This window comes from Hippopotamus amphibius, chromosome X (genome assembly GCF_030028045.1).
Source record: "Hippopotamus amphibius kiboko isolate mHipAmp2 chromosome X, mHipAmp2.hap2, whole genome shotgun sequence".
NCBI lineage: Eukaryota > Metazoa > Chordata > Mammalia > Artiodactyla > Hippopotamidae > Hippopotamus > Hippopotamus amphibius.
Genome location: NC_080203.1, coordinates 107,892,097 through 107,915,449, shown reverse-complemented (window position 1 = coordinate 107,915,449; position 23,353 = coordinate 107,892,097). Strand labels below are relative to the sequence as shown.

The 23,353-nt window shown below is 36.5% G+C and overlaps 1 protein-coding gene across 5 annotated transcripts in view; it reads right to left on the bottom strand.

The window, feature by feature from the left end:
- The window catches only part of DMD (dystrophin), a 1,940,210-nt gene that overhangs the window by 1,365,217 nt on the left and 551,640 nt on the right, over nucleotides 1-23,353 (bottom strand). For all 5 annotated transcript variants that reach the window (XM_057717394.1, XM_057717395.1, XM_057717398.1 and 2 more), the window contains 3 exons: nucleotides 18,060-18,161; nucleotides 17,825-17,932; nucleotides 9,772-9,951 (listed from right to left, as the gene is read on the bottom strand). In XM_057717394.1, coding sequence (XP_057573377.1) covers nucleotides 9,772-9,951; nucleotides 17,825-17,932; nucleotides 18,060-18,161 — 390 coding nt within the window. The remainder of the gene's footprint in view (nucleotides 1-9,771; nucleotides 9,952-17,824; nucleotides 17,933-18,059; nucleotides 18,162-23,353) is intronic.

The following is a 23,353-nucleotide window of genomic DNA, read 5'->3' as shown; positions in this document are numbered from 1 at the left end:
GCTATCCCTTTGATCTGTCAGTTAAGTAGCCAGTAAAAATGGAAAAGAATTAGTTTAGAATTGTTTGTCTTTAGGTTTGGAAGCTAGTTCCTCTTACAGTGATTGAAAGTGGGGGTCTCTGAACCAGGCTCCACAAATCTCAAACACCAGGTCCACAGTTCACATCCTGTAACTTTTGAAGTAGACTGTTTAACTCTCTTAGAGCTTTGATTTCTTTTCTTCATATGTAAAACAGCAATGATAATGTATCTCTCACAAGGGTGTTGCAAACAAGGCCTGCTTCATGGGCGTGCAACTTATGTAGTCACCCAGGTCCCCTCACTCAAAAGGATCTCATACTTGGTGTCAGGCTCTGCTGTCACCCTCTTGAAATTAATAATTTTGTAAAGAATCCCTGCATATTCATTCTGCACTGAGCCTCGCAAAATATGTAGCCCATCCTGGTCACAATAATTAAATTATTATAATGTTTGAACACAATAAGTACTCTCGATACATATTAGTAATACGCACTAAAAAGTTCAGAGAAAATTTTTCTACACTGAACTTTCTTACTCATAAAGTGATATAGGTTAATTTCCAAAATTTACATTTTTCCTATTATGAGAAAAACTGGAAGAGCATTTGCCCAGTATCTTGTTAGTTCTAGGGTGTATATCTTCTTGCAGTAAGGTCGTATACTTTGGGTAGGTCTAGAAAAACCATACTATTTTCAAACAATGAAAATCTTTCTTACCATTTTCTTTTCCATTTGTTTCAAAATGCACATTTTGAAAAGGAGCTATATGTACATTTAAGCACAGTTTAAAGAATGTAAAAGGGCATGTAATGAAAGGAAACATTTCTTTTCCACCGTGTCCAGTTTCTCATGGGCAACTAGTTGTATTTACCACCTGTTCTTACATTTTAAATTAACTTTGTGCTGTTATCTTTCTTTCAGTTTGGCCTATATTCTTAATTGCACCTTTTAATTATTTAAATAGTCTTGACTTTGTAAGTTCTCTGACGTTAGAGAGTTCTACAGGTATTGTGAGATACTCTTTGAACATTTAAAGAACCTTACTAAAAGAGATTCAACTTATAAAAAATTAGTTATGTAATTCATCTTATTATCATTTTTATTATTATTAAAATACTTGTAATAACAGCTACCAGTTATAGAGCCCTGTGCACATTTCACGCATTATGCTAGGTGCTTTGAATCCATTATCTTACTTAAAATACTCAAAATAATATCTGCAGTAAAGGCTTACTAAGTGGCAGCTATCATTACCTCACAATGGCCCTAAGAGTAAGTACTAAGTTTATTCCCATTTTATAGATGAGAGGTAAAAATTTCAGGCAGGTTGACAAATGTGGATCAGAGTTTCTCGTTGTGTTGTTTATACATACAGAACTTTAGCGTGATCACTGATTTTTAATGGGCATGGAGGGATTGCAGTTCTACAGTTTAAAACATACTGCATAATCATAGCAACAGCTTTAGCTGATCATTGATAGCCAGGCTTAAAACTATCTCCACAGGCATGGTAGCACAAGGCACAAATACCTGACGATGGTGTAAGGATTCACAATTCTAAGCAACAGAAAGGATTTATATGTTGAACTTTATGAGAAACCTGGGGTAAAAGATCAGGTGCTCACAAAGGAAGCTGGGTTATTAATCAAAAGGCTAAAAAATGCTCTATCTCATGAACAAAGGCAGAGGAATTAACACAGCTAGATGTAGCATATAGGAAGTGCTCAAGTTCATGAGAGTGGCTTGTAACTAAACTGTAATATCAATTACTATCCTGTTTCGATACTGATATTAAGGCAATATAACTATTTGAATAGATACTGACATTAGAATCATGGGCACAATTAGAGTCAATATTCAAAGGATATAAAAGTCATTCTTCTATTTGAAACAAAATATTACATGATAGTTAAGAAGGTTTATTCTATAAAATTGTTTATGTATTTTGTCCCTCACTTCAAATTCTTTTTTGTACAAATTGTCAAAAAGAAGAGATACATGTTGGCTTCAGGATGCATATTAAACAGAATCTGAGCACCTGTGTAAATTAACCGCATCTGCAAAAGTTCAAGAAGCAATGAAATTTATTTTTTCTGATCCACCTGACCTTCCTCTACACACCATCTGACATGAAGTAATGGAACACTTTATTTAATGAGGGATGAAGATTGTTAACCATACAGAAAAAACTTATATTTTTATTGATGTGTTATTTCATTTATTGTCAGTAGACAACAGATTTATCATATAGATGCTGAGTATTTTATCTTCATGGTATTTTAATTACATACTCACGATAAGTGAAATGTAACTATTTCAGAAGTCGGTCTTCTAATAGGAAGATAATTTTATTTTTATTGTCATCTTCCATCTGACTCTGAGATTCATGTAATGGAGATAGTTGGAAACTCTTCACTAATTACTCCAGAGTTTTATATAAAATTTTAAGCAAAGAGAAACGCATCATAAACATTTAGAACTAGAAGGACACTACAGAGATCTTCCTAGACCAAATTTTTCATTTTATAAATAAGGAATGAGCGGTTCCAACAGTTAACTCAGCTCTAGTCTCTTAAATTTTCAGTGTCCACAACAATTTATGTTGTCATAGATAAATGAATTTACAACATAAAACCAATTGCAGTGATACACACAAGGCCTGTTCTCAAACATTTACTTTAGTTGAAGGTAGCAGAAGAATACAGTTAATTCCTAAGGTTATTTGAGCTGTAACTTAGAAATTTTCTAATAAAACCTTTAACCTAAGCAATTAAACAGAAGATGCTCTAAAATTCAAGATGGTTAGCCCATGAATTAAATAAGATAAAAACCTAAAATAAGTGAGGAAATTTTATTTTAATTCTAGGTTTTATAAAGCCAATAAAATTGTTTTTTAATTGGCAGCAGACTGATTAGACTTGGAGAGCTTTCAGGAACCACTAAAAACGGTTGTCAACTGAAAGGCCTTAGAGTATTTTTAATTAAAATCATTGGCAAAAAGATGAGATGCAAACCAATTGTAACTACAATTCATGTATCAACAGGTCTACAAAATAATGCTTTGAGAATAGGTACAGTCAGAATGTGCATGTAAAATATTTTATGGAGAATCAAAACAGGTACCTCTAAAAAATGAGAATGAACTCAAAAAAGAAAGGCAAATACAGAAATTTTCACCTTAATACATTTGCATCTATTTGCATTTCTGGTATTATGAAAAACATTAGCTTATTATCTTCAGCCATGTTTTACATTACTCACTTGTCTGGCAAGAGTTTTAAAACTCTCAGCAGGACATAAATAATGTAGAACAGATATATTCATACATAATAATCACTTTCTCTATTTGGGCATCTGTGAGTATAGACACAGACACACACAGAATAAACATGTATGCTCATGTTCAAGGGGAGGAGAATTCTGAGGATATTAATTTTATCTTTAAGATATTTGTGCTCAAAGTTCAGAACATTGCAAAAATGGTCATTAGGAATACAGCAAAATATTGATGAAATGGGAATAAGGTCTATGAACTTACATGAGTAATAGAATGTTTCTTATTTCTGGTAAAGAAGATAACTTACTCTGTTTAAAAAAATCACAAGACTACAGAACTTCTGGACTTATCTAGATAGATATATTCTTACATCTAAACTCCTTCTGCCAAGTTTAACATAAATTATCATAATAAATTATAAAGCAAATGAACACTTCCGTTTCCATAGTATTCTATGACTTCAGTTAAATGGGGGAAAATAATATTTCAAATCATTTAAATTATATTTAAGTTTACAGTATTAACTATAACAAATTTCTGACTATCATATTCCCTAATTGCAATCAAAACATAAATATGTCCATCAGGGACACAGCATTTAGAGAATAACAGCTGAGTAAATTTCAACAAGCACTTTTATAAAAATTTTGGAGGAAACATAGGGTCATTTGAGTATTTAAATAAGTTGATTCAGCATGTATTTCATTTACTCTCTTTTCTCATTTAAGCATCCACATAGCAAGCCTTACTATTCTTTTTAACTTTTGGAAACAGAAAGTATTTCTGTTTTTTTAGGCTGCCTTCTCATCAACTTCAGCATCTTCAGCTTGTGTCCAGGTATTATTCAAGCCAAACCTGACTCTGAAATGCAACAGAGCAGCCCTCATAGTTGATTTTTTTTTCATGTTTTGATCTCTTGCCATGCTGCTATTTCATAAGGTCAAAATCCCTCAAAGCCTTGACCTGAATAGCAGTCAAAATTTCGGGCACACGATGTTCTTTGTATGAGCACAAGTGGATGCCGTGTCATCTCAGTCACAATTCCTATATCCTACTGGATTTTAACCATTATCAGAAGTTTGCTCATTCTTTATACCAATCACTTAAAAGGATTTTTAAAAGATTGAGTATATTGTGTCATTAATGGGACTACTTTTCCCTACAAACATGCTAGAATATATATGCACACAAGTGAGTTTTGTTCTTTAAAGTCACAACCTAACCCTCAACATTCTTGGAATTCTTTATGTAATTTTGATTAAATTCAATCTGACAGGTAAGAAAGAAAATTTTTTTTTTTTAGGTATAAGATACTATTTCTTTTTTCACTCTATCCCCTTTTTTCTTTTTCGTTTTAAGAACTTTTATTGAGATACAGTTAACAGACAATAAACACCATATATTTAGAGTGTACAATTTGGTATCCCAATCTCCCAATTCACCCCCCGCCCAACCCTCCACGCTTTCCCCACTTGGTTTCCATGTGTTTATTCTCTACATCTGTGTCTCTATTTCTGCCTTGCATTTCCTCTTTCATAGTTGTTAGCATTTGCCTTATGTATTGAGGTGCTTCTATATTGGGTGCATATATATTTATAATTGTTATCTCTTCTTCTTGGATTGATCCCTCCATCTTTATGTAGTGTCCTTTCTTGTCTCTTGTAACATTTTTTATTTTAAAGTCTATTTTATCTGATATGACTATTGCTACTCCAGCTTTCTTTTGATTTCCATTTGCATGGAATATCTTTTTCCATCCCCTCACTTTCAGTCTGTATGTGTCCCTAGGTCTGAAGTGGGTCTCTTGGAGACAGCATATATATGGGTCTTGCTTTTGTATCCATTCAGCCAGTCTGTGTCTTTTGGTTGGTGCATGTAGTCCATTTACATTCAAGGTGATTATTGATATGTATGTTCCTATTACCATTTTCTTAATCGTTTTGTTGTTGTTTCTGTAGGTCCTTTTCTTCTCTTATGTTTCCCGCTTAGAGAAGTTCCTTTAGCATTTGTTGTAGGGCTGGTTTGGTGGTGCTGAATTCTCTTAGCTGTTGCTTGTCTGTAAAGCTTTTGATTTCTCCATCGAATCTGAATGAGATCCTTGCTGGGTAGAGTATTCTTGGTTGGAGGTTCTTCCCTTTCATCATTTTAAATATATCATGCCACTCCCTTCTGGCTTGCAGAGTTTCTGCTGAGAAATCAGCTATTACTCTTATGGGAGTTCCCTTGTATATTATTTGTCGTTTTTCCCTTGTTGCTTTTAATAACATTTCCCTGTCTTTAACTTTTGTCAATTTGACTACTATGTGTCTTGGCATGTTTCTCCTTGGGTTTATCCTGCCTGGGACTCTCTGCACTTCCTGCACTTGGGTAGCTATTTCCTTTCCCATGTTAGGGAAGTTTTCAACTATAATCTCCTCCCATATTTTCTTGGGTCCTTTCTCTCTCTCTTCTCCTTCTGGGACCCCTAAAATGCGAATGTTGGTGCGTTTAACATTGTCCCAGAGGTATCTTAAGCAGTCTTCAGTTCTTTCCATTCTTTTTTCCTTATTCTTTTCTGCATCAGTGATGATCACCATTCTGTCTTCCAGGTCACTTATTCACCCTTCTGCCCCAGTTAATCTGCTGTTGGTTCCTTCTAGTGCATTTTTCATTTCAGTTATTGTGTTGCATATCTCTGTTTGTTCTTTAATTCTTCTAGGTCTTTAGTAAATTTTTCAATATTTGCATCCAGTCTTTTTTCAAAGTCCTGGATCATCTTCACCATCATTATTCTGAATTCTTTTTCTGGAAGGGTGCCTATCTCCTCTTCTTTTAGTTGTTTTTCTGGGGTTTTATCCTGTCCCTTCATCTGGTACAAAGTCCTCTGCTTTTTCATTTTCTCTATCTTTCTGTGGCTGTGGTTTTCAGTTCCACAAGACGAAATACTGTGGATACTGCTTGATACTGCTGTCTGCCCTCTTGTGGAGGAAGCTATCTAGGAGGCTCCTGGGTGCTTCCTGATGGGAGGGACTGATTGTGGGTAGGGCTGGGTGGGCAGAGCTCAGTAAGACTTTAATCTGCTTGTCTGCTAATGGGTGGGGCTATGTTCACACCTTGTTGGTCGTTTGGCCTCAGGCTACTTAGCACTGGAGCTTACAGGCTCTTTGGTGGGGCTAATGGTGGACTCGGAGGGTTCACACCAATGAGCACTTCCCAGGACCCCTGCTGCCAGTGCCCCTTGTCTCCTCGGTGAGCCACAGCTGCCCCCCACCTCTGCAGGCAACCCTCCAACACCAGCAGGTAGGTCCGGTTCAGTCTCCTATGAGGTCACTGCTCCTTCCCCCTGGGTCCTGGTGAGCACACTTTTTTGTATGCCCTCCAAGAGTGGAATCTCTGTTTCCCCCAGTCCTGTGGAGGTTCTGCAATCAAATCCCACTGGATTTCAAAGTCTGATTCTCTGGGGATTCCTCCTCCCATTGCTGGACTCCCAGGTTGGGAAGCCTGACGTGGGGCTCAGAACCCTCACTTTAGTGGGTGGACTTCTGCAGTATAGCTGTTCTCCAGTTTGTGAGACACCCACCCAGCATTTATGGGATTTGATTTTAACACAATTGCACCCCTCCTACTGTCTCACTGCAGCTTCTCCTTTGTCTCTGGATGTGGAGTGTCTTTTTTGGTGAGTTCCAGTGTCTTTCTGTCGGTGATTGTTCAGCCTTTAGTTGTAATTCCGGTGCTCTTGCAAGAGGGAGTGAGCGCATGTCCTCCTACTCCGCCATCTTAATCCTCCACTCTATCTCTTTTTAATTCCTCTTTCCCTGGGTAGCTTCCTTTTTATCTTCCCAATGCCCCTCCCCTCCACCCCGCCCCCCCAGCAATGATTCCAATTGGGTTTTTTGGGAAAAACTGAGGAGTGGAAGGTGAGACATGAGCTTAAGAAAGGCTCAAGCTAGGTGTCCTAGGAAGAAACTTGCTAATGTAACTCCATTTATCTGTTTCTGGCCTGATATAAGAGTGTATAATGGTTTAAAATTAAATTTTTTAAAAAATCATAGTGAGCGACACCGAGCAGTCCAGACTCACTAAGCAGTATGCCCTGCATATCAAGAGAATCTTTTTTTTTCTCAAAATGCTTTCATGCCTATGGCTTTATTTTATTTTCATCAAACCCCAGTGAGCAAGTAGAGTGGATATGTTATATGCCGGACATCATTTTATAAAGAATTATACAAAGCTAGTACTGTTTTATCATAGATTTTGAAAAGTTCAAAAATAAGAAGTTAAGTAAGTTGCCCTAGGTTGTAGTCTCATAACTTCTAAGCCATTAAAAAATAAGGCCCTCTACATACTTTTAACCAACTAGAATAATCAAATAGGTAAGATTTTGATGAGATACACAAGTCTCATTCCACAGAATGAGCATATTTAAATAACATCAATATGTTGCTAGGAAGGTCTCCGTTCTTCCCATTTCAGGCAGCACCGAGGAACACCAGAATGTGGGGACTGGCACATATTGTCATTGTCTTACTAATTCAATGTTTTCAAAAAATGTGTTCTGCAGACTTTATGAAAGGCTGCATGTAGATTACTAGCCTACCGAACGAGATTTTCTGAGCACAGAATCTAGGACTATGCATTTGAATCAGTTTCCCAGGTAACTATTATGCAGACTCAAGTTTGGAAAACCACTGTCAATAGTGCAAGTGAACCAGAATGCAACCTGTTGTTAACAGTTACACCTCCATGAATATATCCCCTTAATGGGATGCATTTCAAAATATCTTTATCAAATAATGCCAGTCCTTTTTAAAATGGTAACTAACCATTTTACAGCACCAGTAATCTATGGAACTGATGGGTTCATACTGGAATGATATCATTGATGATTTAAAAAGTGTAACACTTTCTAATGTCTTACATATATGTTACATAAATGCCAATGGTCATGCAAAGTAGCCAAAGTCAGACCACATATAATAAGAATCATGATCTGGTGGTAAAATCACTATTATAGTAAGCAACTGCCAAAAAATACAGTCAATAGAATTTTTATTATTGCCCAATGACTGGATAAGAAATGAATGCAATTAATACTCCAAGTTTTAAATTTTAAATATGAATTTGATTTAAAAAAGAAGACTGAACTGTGATTGAAAACCATATATGTCAGCTTACGTTTTCTTAAATTATATCCTTAGAAGCAATACTTCAAACTTCATTTCTTCACCTTTTAACGAACATTTCCTAAGTGCCACTTATCAGATGGCAAGTCTCAAAAAACAAATTCCCTGTACTGTCTCACAAGAGAGGAGATATATGCCTAAAGGTACTGAATGTGGCTTTAACAGAGGTGTGTGCATGGTACATTGAGCTATGAACTGTGACCAACTGGTAAAAGTCACTACAATGCAAAACAATATGGCAAAATGTATTAAACACTACTAAATAGAATGCTAATATTTTGAATGACCGCCCATGATTCCACCATCTGACCATATCAGATAATAAAAGTTTCTACTTTAAAAATACCCCATTTAAAAAAAAAACAAAACTTTTACAATTCTTAACATAAAACCACATGACACTACAAGTAAGACATAGATGCTTTCTTAACCTATAGCCTATATGTGTTAGTACAACTAAGCTGCATCATGATTTTGTGACTCAGCAGTCTATGGCAGAAAATCCACTGATTATAACCTCATTTGCAGTAACTGAAAGAGGTCTTTAGTGAAATCAAAGGACCTGGACCCTAGTCCTACTCCTGTCACTGACTTTCCTTCAACAATTCACTTTTCCTCTCTAAACTTCATTTTCTCATATGTAAAATGTAGGGGTCAATTAATGACCCTCATCATTCCAGGGATCTATGATTTGGGGTTATAGTGTGATGACACAGTTCCCTAGCATTTTGTCCCATTGCTCTAAGTCACTCAGGTAGATCCTCATTCCCAGTGAACGTCAGTGTCAAGGCAACCAAGAGAGCCACGTTGTTATTCAATTGAATACTTAGCAAGGACTAATCCAGTGACACCCTTAGTAGGATTACAGTACCGCTCTCTTATTGCAGATTTCAAAAATCTCAAGGATAGAGACTTTCCTGGTGGTGCAGTGGTTAAGAAACCTCCTGCCAATGCAGGGGACACGGGTTTGATCCCTGGTCCGGGAAGATCCCACATCCCACGGAGCAACTAAGCCCATGTGCCACAGCTACTGAGCCAGAGCTGTAGAGCCCACGAGCCACAACTAATGAGCCCATGTGCCACAACTACTGAAGCCCACGCCCCTAGAGCCCATGCTCTGCAACAAAAGAAGCCACTGCAATGAGAAGGCTGTGCACCTCAACGAAGCATAGCCCCCGCTCGCTGCAACTAGAGAAAGTCTGCGTGCAGCAGCAACAAAGACCCAACATAGCCAATAAATACATAAATGAATAAATAAATTTATTTTAAAAATCTCAAGGATAATTTATTGTAGGTTAATAATTATCACTAACCTGTGCTGAACTCTTTTCAAGTTTTTGTACTAAATTATCCCAGCGCTGGGCAAAGTTGTCCACCCATGCTTCCATCTTTTGGGCTACTAATGTATTTTTCAGTGTTGAAAGAAGATCTCGGTTGAGTGAGCAGAGTTTGTCCATGGTTTGCTTTTTCTTTTCTAGATCGGTTTTTAAAACCTGTTAAAACAAGGAAGAACACAGACTAAGCCTGGGTTGCATTTTATGAAACACTATAGTTCAATTTGCTTTTGCATGCCTTTTCTCACGTGTATAAATATGAAAAGATTATAATTGTGCCTGCGACAGATCAAGAGTTCATAAAAATATAAGTAGAAAATTATAATGCAAATAATGTTCCCAAGAAGCTTGAAGAGAAATAAAAGTCAGATGTAGAATAAACACCTAGTAGAGGCACTTATGAGCTACCCTAATATTTTTGAAGAACTGCCAAGTAAAAAAATAGTGTTGCTTCAAAAGGCAAAACAGAGATCAACATATGGAAATTACGTTTTCACATTTGGAGGTGTTCTAAAGTGAAAGGCATGGCTCTTGGATGTTAGTGAACTTCCTCTTAATTTCTGATAGAATTCAAATGAAATATCACATGCTAGGAGTACTGAAGAAAAGACGGTGAATTGAGAAGACGAGCATGGCCAAGGGGCCTTCACAATCTAAAATGCTGTGATCATTTGAATAAATTTGCAATATTATTTATTTCTATGATTTTTATATTCTTTTCATTATTTGGGTACAAAAACTTTGTTATGCAGTTTACTTTTTCATTTTTTAGCATCTGTTATTCAATTAACATTCAGCTATTTGAGTAATTATCTTCTAAAGCTAATTTTAGAGCCCATTAAGTAACAGAGCTAAGTGAGTATGACACAAATCCTTTGGAATCACTTTGCCTGTTTACTAAATGCTTATGTGTTTTATGAAGTATTTTTATACCATTCATACTTCCAAAGTTCCTAGGAGCTATGGAGGGTTACACATGCCCTTTGGTTGATAGGGAATGAATCAACAAAGTGGCTTGTGTGAAATCAGTAGATCAGGGCAGGTTATTGTTTCATTTTATCCATTAAGGTCACCCTATGCTTTGAGAAATCCCATTTCCATCTCCCAAATGCTACTCCCTGATTTCATCTGTAAATACAGAATAAGAAGAAAGAAAGGAGAGAATTATTTTATAGCCCCTTTACAATCCCTTCTTTTCGGCAGTAGCGAGTACAATGAACATACCCTAAGCTGTGAGACCTGTCTTTCCAAAATAAATGCAAATTTATTTAAGAACAACTAACATTGCATATGGCAAAGAAATGAGCATGAAACAGATGCACCAATTGCTCATGAACCAAAGTGTCATCGACAGAGAGAAAGCCATACACCCCCACCCCTGCAAAGACCACTTTATGTAGCTCATATTGGCATGCCACCTGCATTGATAGCTCTGAACTGCAGACTGCTCTGGTGTCTCCTTCAATTAGTTCATCCTTTTCTCAGAATCTGCTTCACTTGGTGTTCTTTATATTGCAGTCTTACTGCGTGCCATTTTTAGGGAATAAAAACAAGTTCTGAAATGCACTTCTAGTTTCTCCTCAATAATTGTTTTTTCACTTTTTTTCCTAAGTCTGAAAGAATGCAATAGACCAAAATATGAATTAAGATATATAAGCTGAATTTGAAGAAGAGGAAACCATTTGCGTTGGAAATTTATGGGTAGCCTCACGTTACCTAGAAATGTTTTCTTAGATGATCTATAAAAGTAATTGGATACCGAGAGAGATTTAGTGGCAAATGAAACAAAGCCTCCTGTGTTAACATTAAACCAAATGAAGAAGCACTTAGTGAACACTACAAAAATAAAAGGGAAGTTCGCCATTAAAGAATACAATTAGGAAAAACAACTCAAGATAAAGTAAAAACAGCATTATTATAAAATTGTGGAATTATCAAATCCATGTATTTTTACCTAAATCTGTATGACAGAAACACTGTACTAACCAAGGCTTCTATCTAGTAAATTCTAGATCTGTGTTTGTCAGATGGTGATGGCAGGATAGTAGTTCTGCCTCAATTTGTTTCCACTTGTTGGCTCTGGACCAACCTCTCTCTCTCCCAATCTTTCTTCTTCTCATCATCTCCCAGTCCCTGAAGCACTCTCCCACCATAACTGAGGGAGAAAACAGGAACTCCATGGTGGTGGCAGACACACAGCATCATAGCAATGAATTGCCTTTTCCTATCTATCCTTGGATAGCAATTATTTTAAGCTTGGATTTTATGTGTGTGTATTAAATAATCTGGATTTAATTGTTACTAATTTTACAGTACAAAAAAAGATGTCTTTCTGCAATTCAAGAAGTGATTACAGATCTTTGAGTACCAGAGAACCACAGTTATAGAAAACAGGAGGCGAAAAGAAGTACTAGAAAATGTGTACAAGGCAGAGGTCAGCTAGGATTTTAAAAGAAGAAATATAATTTATTTTCATAGCGGTGAGGCACCTGGACATATCTCCAAGGCAAGCAGTTAAGTACAGCCAATAAATCAGATTGGGCAGCAGTAGAAACAGGCAAGAAACAGATAAGCTGCTCAAGAAGACAGAATAAACATGTTCCATCTGGTCAAGGTTAGACGATTTGAAGCGAAAAGAGAATGTATACTTACAAAAGGCCCAGAAAGTCTTCACACTATTCTCAATAGATGTATGCTTCAGAGAGTAATGCCAAGACAATTTCTCTTAAATGGGCAAAACTGAATTCTGTACCTATTTTATGTGTACTTATTTATCTATATGTAAGAAGTACTCCCCCTATGGGGGAATGAATTGGGAGATTGGGATACCAAATTGTACACTCTAAATATATGCAGTTTATTGTATGTTAACTGTATCTCAATAAAAGTTCTTTAAAAAAAAGTACTCCCCCTCTTTCTAATCACCTGTTGTTATACTTAGGTAGACTGATCCACTGTGGGGGTTTCTCAACTTGAGGGAACATCAGAATCACCAGGAAGGCTTGTTAACTCGCAGCTTGCTGGACCCTACGCTTCCAGAGTTTCTGAATCAGTAGGTCTGGGATGGGGCCTGAGAATTTGCATTTCTAACAAGTTCCTGGGTGATGCTGCTAGTCTAGGGACTACACTTTGAGAACCGCTGATACTATCTGGATGAATTCTCTGAGGGGGATCACAGGAGTTGAGGTCAAGGTAGCAAGCCCTGGTGAAAGAGCACTGTCGACAGGGACCTGCCAAGCTCCCATAAGCACTTTGTCCCTGCCATCTGATCTCACAGACACTCGATAGTGACTTAATTCTGTACTCCTGTAGCCCCTGCACACCATACTCTCTTGGATCCCCAAGTTTCCCAGAGTTGCCCTTCCCTGGCAGATGCCACGAATCCTCACAGCAACAGTACTCTTCCCCCAGGAACATCTTTCTTATAGATGTGGGCCTTCCCTTGATAGCCTACTTGATTCTACAAGTCTTAGAAGTCACCTCAGTTTCTTCTCTCCTTTTCTTTTTATTCTTTACACCAAATAAAACCTCAATTTTGATGACAGAAAAATAATAGACTGACATGATTTGGACAAAATGACGTATCAGGAGGAAATGAAATACTTGACTCCTTACCTCCCACCTCAAATGAAAAGTAGGAGAAAACCCCATGGGTTATTAGTGATAATATTTCAAAACAAATTACACTGATTGTAAATAAAAGAGAGTTTTAGCACACTGTCTCTATACCTAGGTGTGTAGTAGGAACTGGTGACAGATGGTACCTGTTTTGGCTCTCAGATTGTGACATACTTTAACTTATTCACTGCCTAAGTCAGCAGGGGAATTTTACCTCAAATTCTAGACCAGCTGTCAGGTTTTGTTAATTGGCTTAAACTATCAAATGGTAAGACTTATACAAAACATATTTTCACTTTGTTCACAAGTAAGGTGACATAATTTGAATTTTAATCATACTGGAAAATTATTGAGAGTTTGCTAAGAGAGCATTTTCATGGCCCTGGAGCTAGCAACGTCTTTTACTTACAAAAATGTCAACACAGTGGCATGTGATGGTTTGAAACAAAATTTTTCAACTGCAGTTATTTTTTGTCAAGGAATCAAATGTGATGAGGAGTTTTGAAATAGCTTAAAAGTCTTGGACCTGAGTCTGGATATCTTGGTACTCATCTTAACTCTACGACTAATCTTCTGTGTTACTTTACATGTGCCACGTGTTTTCTCCTGCGCCTCAATTTCCTCTTCTGAAATAACCTTGTCTGCCTCCTCATTATCATGCCCAGTGCTCCTTAGTTCAGTTCTTCTCATTGGCCTCCTTAGTACCGGAAGTCTTACTACTAAAGAGCATTCCAAAAATGTAAATATGATTGTTATTCAACTCCCAATGCTCCCCATTAGTTGAAGAACAAAACACAGATTACTTTTCTGAAATCTTTCTTTGGTAGTCACATCACTCAAAAAAAAACATACATTCTCTGAGGAATGATTTCTTAACAACAAGCTAGCCTGTAATAACAAGTAATACATAAGTGAATCTATTTTAAATTAAAAGCCTATAGAAAAGTAGTAACGATGGAGCAAAAAATGCATGATACAAATAAATATTTGGTAAAATGGTACGAATTTAACTGGGGAAATTTATTTAACATGAGCTTTAAATAAATGATTTAATTATTATGATGTATAGTACATCATATCAATATAGACATAAATAGATTAATTTAGGTAAAGTTATGAAATATTATTTACAATAGACCTTTGTTTTATATTAGGGTTAACATCAAGTTAGCATTTACTAGAATTGATCAAAAATCAAAAAGAAATCCTTATTATGCAGTATTTGAAAAATCAAGCTCTTAATATTAGATTGACCTCTCCCTTACTGGAAAATAACAAAATTCACAGTGGAAGAGAAGCTCTGGAGATCTTTTTTAATCCCATAAGTCTGAACGCAAACTGAAATGAAGCCTGATTTCCTATTGCCGAAGTTCAATTCCTCAGAACACACACGTGCTATAATCAATGCCATTTGGTTTGCTTTAATGTTTTTCTTGTTTTCCAAACTAGGGAAAGATATTCTATGGAGGATATTCATCTCTTGTGCTTCTCTTTTATTTCTCAGAGAATCTACTTAAGTTTATTTTAGACTTATTAGACTTACTAAATTTAAGTTTACTGTAGAACTATACTGTTTAGAACTTTATGGAACATTAGCAGGTACTTCTTAGTGTTACCTTCTAATTTTCAATGAAATCTTATTCCAGGTATGCTATACTTTTTCAAGAGTACAAATCTGTTTCAAAAAACAAAGTTGAAACATTACCTATATATTACGAAATTAATGTTTATATCCCTCCAAAATCCATCTTTTCAAAGCCTAACCTCCCCATGTGATAATATTAGAAGGTGGAGCATTGGGGAGATAATTAGGCTTAGATGAGGTCATGAAAGTAAGGCTCCCATGCTAGGATTAGTGCCCTTATAAAAAGAGGAAGCAACACCAGAGCTTCCTCTATCTCGCCACGTGAGGATACAGCAAAAAGGTGCTGTCTGGAAGCCAGGAAGAGGGCCCTCACCAAGAAACAAATCTTCCAGCACCCTGATCTTCTGCTTCCCAGCTTCCAAAACTGTAAGAAATAAATATGTACTGTTTAAGGCACCAGTCTGTGGTATTTTGTTATAGCAGCCCAAGCTGACTAAGACAGGAACTGGGACCAAGAACTGGTGTGCTGCTGTAATAAATACCTAAAAATGCAGAGACAGCTTTGGACTGGTTAACAGGTAGAGGCTGAAAGAGTTTTGAGGTGCATGTTAGAAAAAGCCAAGACTGCCATGAAGACACTCCAAAGGGCAATTCTGGTGACAACTCAGAGAAGAAAAAAGCTGGAAAGAAAGTTTCCATCTTTTTAGAGAATATATAAATAATCATGAACAGAATGTTGGTATAAATAAGGATGGTAAAGGCCATTTTGATGAAATAGATGAAAATAAGGAACACACTGGACAAAGGAGACAAGATGATCCTTGTTATAAAGTGGCAAAGACTTTGACTGAATTACGTTGATGTTCTAGTATTTTGTGGAAGGGAGAACTTGTGAGTTATGGAATTGGATATTTAGCTGAGAAATCTGATGTCTTGAGAAGATACCTAAGCCAAGTGTGGAAGGAACAGTATGGTTTCTCCTGAATGCTTATGGTAAAATGCAAGAAGAGAGGAACTGAAGAAGGAACTGTTAAACAAAAAGGAACCAGAACTTGTGGATCTGGAAAATTCTCAGCCTATCCATATTGTGAAAAACAGGAAGCAGTTCAGAAGAGAACAGTAAGGGTGTGGTGGACTCACCATTTGATAAGGAGACTAGTGTGGCTGTGAACCAGAGACCTAATCAGCCATCTTATCAGAAGCCAGGGATACAGATGCTATTATATCAGCAGAAACTGCCAACTGGGACTAATGGAAACAAAGAAAACTGGATAGATTGAAGGAAGGCTGTGAACATGTGCTATTCCTCAAGAAAAGGGAAGAATATAGGTGATTCAGAGATCATCAGGGCTGCCCCCACCCCACCAAAGGCCCAACAGGCAGGACTAGTTCCTCCTGGGTTTCAAAGGGTGGGGCCACCTTTCAGGTCTGGGATGCCTCCACCCAGTGCCTCAGGAGCAGCCAACAGGGAGTCCTGTGGGTGGGGCTGCTGCAGAGAGCCATGTGGATGGGCAGTGCCCTGTGAAGCTGAAGAGGCAAGGCCACCTTGTGGAATCCTCAGGGTGATGTTGCCACTCTGGTGGTCCTGCAACACAGAGCATCATTCTAGAGAGGATTATTCTCGAAACTTAAGATCTAACAGAATTGTTCTGTAACCATGTAGAGCTAAATCAGACTCCATGTTAGATCTGTTTCTTTGACTTTAACCTTTGCTTTTTGTTGTTTTTGTTTTTGTAATCATACACAATGGCCTGCCTCAGGAAATACTGCCCCTCTGCCTGAATGTTAAACTAAAGCGGCTCCATTCAGCTCACTGGCAGACAATCTGCGCTGCCCACCTGGGTGAATGGCTGAAATTAACATATCCCCTCACCTTTTCCAGGAGAAGACTGATGTAAGACTGATGGCCCTTTCACTTTACTTCCTCACAGCCTCTCCCTCTCTGATTCTATAAAACAAACTGGTATCCAGACCCCAAAAAGATGGCTTTTAGGAGACATTAGTCTGCCATCTTCTCGGTCTGCTGGCTTTCCGAAGAAAGTCATATTCCTTGCCTCAACACCTCGTCTCCGATTTATGGGCCTGTTGTGTGGCAAGCAGAGCAAGCTTGGACTTGGTAATAGTTCCTGCTATGTTTTAGACTCATTTGAGCCTGTCACCCCTTCCTTCTTTCCTATTTCTCTCTTTTGGAATGGGAATGCCTATCCTATACCTGTCACACCATTGTATTTTGGAAGCACACAACTAGTCTGGTTTCACAGGTTCACTGTTGGACAGCTCAGTCTCAGGATGAATTACACCTGGAGTCTTATTCATATCTGATTTAGATGATGACAAGACTTTGGACTTTACACTGTACTGTTGATGTTGCAACCAGTTAAGACTTTTGGGGTGTTGGGAGGGAATGAATGTATTTTGCATGTGAGAAAGACATGAATTTTGGGAGTCCAGGAGTGTAATGATATGGACTAAATGATTGTGTCCCCACGAAATTTATATGTTGAAATCCTACCCACCCCCCATGGTGTTAGGACATTGGGCCTCCTGGAGGTAATTAGGTTTAGATGAGGTTATAAGGGTGAAGCCCCCATGATGGGATTCATGACCTTATAAGAAGAGGCAGAGACACTAGAGTTTCTCTTTCCGCTATGCGAGGATAGCAGCCCCCTCACTACACCACCTTTCCCTTTTTTAAAGAAAAGTTAACAATATGATAAGAACAATGAGTATTTCATTTAAAATTTGAAAGAACAGAAAGACCAAATAATGATGTTAGTATAAATTATTGGGGTCTTTTTTAAAGACTACTGAAAGCTAAAAAATACATACAGCCAGTTTTTGAAGACTTGATAACATTTCACTTTGATCCTTAAAGCCAACTGTGTGAATCTTGTTCACTGCATCTTCTTTTTCTGAAAGCCATGAACTAAGAAGGCACTGAAAGAAATCAAATAATCCCAAAAGAGAAAAAAAAATTATTAAAGTACATCATTATATTTTTTCATTCATCCATTTAACATCTCTCCATGTCTTTCCCTGATACAACATCCCCCACGTGAGTCACCTGTTCTTCAGTAAAACGTTGCCATTTTAGAAGAATGTCTTGTAAAAGAACCCAGCGATCTTCTGTCCACCTACAGATGTTTGTCCACCGATCTCCCAGTACCTGGGGAAGAGAAAACCCACCACAACATCAGCAAATGATTAACTGAATTTTATTAAAAATGGCGTGAATGATTTATAAAAGTATCTAACTTTGAGTCTCCTATGTATGCTAGGTGTTGTAAAGAACACACTGCCAGCTTCTGTTTATAATTAGATAAGCATTGTGCCTTTCATTTGGCATTAGATTATTTCACTCTTTCTTTCACCTTACATTGAAAAGCAAAGATACTTACTAGAAGTCTGAGGCAGATATCACAACACTATTTGAAATGTCTCCACAGTAAATGTAAGCAAAAATATAAGTGCAGAATTAAAGAGGATTTTTCATTGATAATATGTAAAATGTGTATCTTTCTTAGGTCTGAAAATACATCCCAAAGGAATAAAAGTCTGACTACTAAATATGATGCCGAAAAAAAGACTCTCATTTGAAGCAATCTTGTATAATTACAATTGCTTAATGTCCTGATTGTAGAAGAAAATTAGTAGTGACTTAGCATCATATCCACATGTGAATTTTTAAAGTTAAATGGATTATTATTACAAAGTAGTTAAATTCACTATTTCTCTAAACTGTTCCAGTGAGAAAACTATATTTCCTGAGTAATAGTTGCCCTATATTTAGCATGTCACTAATATCTATATTCACACACTATTTTAATATGTAATATAAACCAAGCACCAATGGTTTTTAGATGGAAAAAAACTATGTTGTGATGATATCGGTGTAAAGGGAATGTTTTAAGAAATGTATCATTTATTTCAACTCCATAAGGATGTACTTCAGAGCCTAAAATTTAAACTTTTTTGGCTTTGTCATAAATAATAGAATTATTTTCCCATAGATATCAGATCTCTAGTGCTAGAAGTATCTCAGAATATGGACCTGTCTTATTCTGTATAGAATTAGAGCTAGAAAAATGTTTGTAACTCATATTTTCTAGAAATATACTCATGTCCAAGATAAGCCTGAGCATAATTTCTACCTTACTTGATGCTACATGTTTGGATAGGTCCACCTAGAAAATTTTGATATATAATTCAAATAATACATGTGTAATTAGCATCATGGCAAAATCCATCTATTCCTAATTAATTCAGAGACCTGCCTATTTTTTTAAATGTGTTTAATCTACCATCTTTCCAAAAAGGGAGTCTCATACATGGGTAAGGAGTAGGCAATAAACATTTTACTACAATATTAAAATAATCATGGACTTATATGCAGCTCAGTCACAGGTGAGTTTTCAGTTTTTCTTCAGAGATGTCAATAAAAATGTTATTGCTTTCAGCATAATGTAACTGATTTCTGTATTTTTATAGCTTCATTCTCTACTCTACTCCTTTTGAATTGTTAGTTTATGACAGAAGCCACAGCACTGGAATAGTGATGTAAGATACCCACAGGAAATGTGCTAATGTAAATCAATTAATTAAATATTAGCCATTTAATTATTACAATCAAACATTTGGGATTTTTTTCCTAAAATATATTAGAAGTTCTTTTAGTGAACTTTCTAGTTACCATGTCAAGATGCACCAGATAAAATGGCATGCGACATACCTGTTAATGGATTAGTTGTGAAAAAACTAGCTTCAAACAGAGAAAATCTTACCCCTTAGCCATAAACTACACCATCTGCCTGATTTTACGATACAGATATAAAAGGTCAAATTGTGGGATGTTTATTGCAAGGCTCCAATCTCAGAGGAGATGAGTGTCAAGGGGGTAAGAGAGAAATGCAAACTGTAGCACCACCTTCGTAAATGACAGAAAATGAACTAAGACGTCTCAATAGATATACCATCTTCTCTCCAGTGCTACAAGAGACACAAAGGTAGTGTCCACTGAAATAGCATCTTAGGTTTGTAATCTCATTGATGGATGTTTATAATTTATTAATTTTAGTAGCACATCATATAAAACAAATCCACATAAAGACCTCTATACCAGATTGCTTAAGATTAAATTTATAGAGATTGTAAAATAAATTGTGATACACTTTATACTATAGTTTTTCACTAATATGAATGAGTTATAAAAACAATAATACATATTTTAGGTACATAGTCAACCTAGTTAAAACAACTCTTTTAAGAATATTATTTCGATCAACAGATGAACAGATAATGAAATTCTGCCATCCGCAGCAACATGGATGGGCTTGGAGGGCATTATGCTAAGTGAAATAACTTAGACAGAGAAAGACAAACACTGTATATCACTTATATGTGGACTCTAAAAAAACAAAAAACTAGTGAATATAACAGAAAAGAAGCAGACTTATAGATATAGCGAACGAACTAGTGTTTACCAGTGGGGAGAGGGGAGGGCCATTATAGGGGTAGGGTATTAAGAGCTACAAACGATTAGGTATAAAATAAGCTTCAACTCTATATTGTACAAAACAGGGAATATAGCCAGTATTTTATAATAAGAGGAGTATAACCTTTAAAATTGTGAATCACTATATTGTAGACCTGTAACTTACATAGTACTGTACATCAACTATACTTCAATAAAAAAGAAAGAAAAACAGATTAAAAGTGTCCTTTGTATTCAAATAATCATAATAGATAACTGACAATTCACTGAAGCAGATTTATAATTCAGTCAATATTTAATTTAACTTTAATGATAGGCTCCAATTCATTCATTCACCAATCATGAATTTATTTAAACAACAAATATCGATTAAACATAAACTACGTGCCAAAAATTAACAGAATAAAGATGTTATGGGCTGAATTGTGTCTGCCTAAAATTCATATGTTAAAGCCCTATTGCCCTCTATCCCAGAATGTGACTGTATTAGAAGACAGGACCTTGATAGCTAGGGCCTTTAAATAGGATTTTAAGTTAAAATGAGGCCATTAGGGTGGGTGCTAATTCAATCTGACAAGTGTCCTTAGAAGAAGAGGAAATGTGGATACACAGAAAGACACTACGGATGCGTGGGCACAGAGGAGAGACCATGTGCAGACGACAACGAGAAGGTGGACAACGAGAAGGCCGCTGTCTACAAGCCAAGGACAGAGGTCTCAGAAGAAACCAAACCTGCCAATACGCTGATCTTGGAGTTCCAGACTCCAGAACTGTGAGAAAACACATATCCGTTGTTTAGGACACCCAATCTCTGGCACTTTGTCATGGCAGAACTAACAAACTACATAAGACAGATTGAAGAGAGGCTGATTCCATAGCACTGCAAAATGTCTCACAAAACTAAAGTTGTTACAAGTAAAGATGTACATGTGGGACACTTTTAGAGAATACATTTCAATTACTAGAGTAAATGGACTTACACTGTTCAAATAGAGCAGAGTTTTAATAATGTATTGTGACAACTTCTCAAATACAAATACACTATCACTCTGTGATTTTGTGTCTCATGTGGGGAAGATAAAAATATCTAGAGCCAAACCATTTGGATTCAAGTCTTAGGTCAATCAATTGCTTGGATTACCAATGTGTGTATGTATTTTCAAATTACGAAAACATTTTAAATCCATAACTTCTTGTAATAATACCAGCAATTCTTTATCTCCCCCTGCTCAATGAAATCAAGTGACTTTTTCAAGAAATTTCTGGCTAAATAATTTAATGTCTCTCAAAGAAAATAATCATACCAACCACTTAAAGAATTGCTTTAAATACTAAATAAGATAATGTATTGAAAAGCAGTTTTAATCTGAACTGAGTTATAGAAGTGTCGTTGGTTATTTACATTTTGCTTGATCACAGTATTTATATCAAACCTTCTAAGAACCACCAAGGGTGAACTACTTTACTCACTCTAGAAAAGTACTTATTATATCTCTACAAATAGACCTTTAGAATTCCAGTATATTCTTTTTTAAACATTTCCAACACAAGAGAGCACACACATCCTTCAGTGACACATTCTACTGCTTAAATCGATCTTACTCTCAGAACGACTTCGATCACCTGAATCTAAGTCACTTTTGTTACAATATAGGCACGGTGCTTTTTACTGATCTCAGTAAAATTAGGTAAGTGAATTAGAAATCGCTTGCTCGTATTCTGTACCTGTGTGCCCACAGGTAGATTTTTGCAATGCCATATGCACAAACATAAATAGATGTACACACTGCTTGAATTTATAGATTTATCTGTCTATTGCTTAGAAATGCCGGCCCTAATTTGAATTACAAAGGATGGAGCTAAGCAATTGTTGCATTATCAGTCAGCTTTTATAATCACTCAGAGATGCTGGTTCCTATCCCTGCCTGAATGGATGTAACCACATTGTGAGACAAGTACAAGAGATTGGATCAAATGGAATAGACAGGAAGTTAAATTTTTTTTAAATCACTATATTAGGATTAGAAACCTCTTCCCTAGAGGAAAAAAAAAATCAGTCTTTCTTTGAGTTTCCATTTAAGTATATGAATCCCTTGAGCTTTCAGGAATAACGCATATTTTTGTAAGCTAGGTAAACATTATGCACATAAATGAAAAATGAATTATAATGTCTCACGAAGTGACAAGAAGAAATTAATTTGTATTTATGTCCTCATTTTGTCTCAGCAGTAAGAGAAGCGAAAGGTCAGTTCACTTACTCTAACACATTTTCATGGGCTAAATCACAACTCCATCATCATCTAGGCTCAGATCCGCAATGGGGAGGATTTTTCCCTCCCATTTAATTCACATCTCATATTGTTATACATGCCAAGGACATTTCTCATCTGAATTCCTTTGTTTGGTTGAGTTGGTTTTTCAAAGCAAAAGTGAAAAATGGCTATCAAAAGAACATTTGGATAAAAGCAAGTAAGGAAAATTTGACAAGCCCGGGAGGTAAAACCTAAGTACCTTGACCCTTGAATTTACTGAAGCCAGTGATGGAAAGTGAAAGCTAAACTGCACCCAGCAAGATCGGCATTAAGAGATAAAGTGTCCCCAAGAGTATGCCCACTGAGGAAGAAACAATTACGTGCCACGGACCACACAATGCAGCAGCAACTGAGATTTATAAGAGAGGGAGGCAGCAAGCAACCCATCTTCTTTTATTGTAGTTTCAGACCCTGAAATATACTCCTCAGCTAAATGAGGAGTATATTATGTGTAATGAGCCTTCTGAAAAATAATTTCCTTCTTGATTTTTCTTTCTTACTTTATAAACAACTATACAGTTAAAAAGAATTAGCAACTTCATCTTACTGATGGTG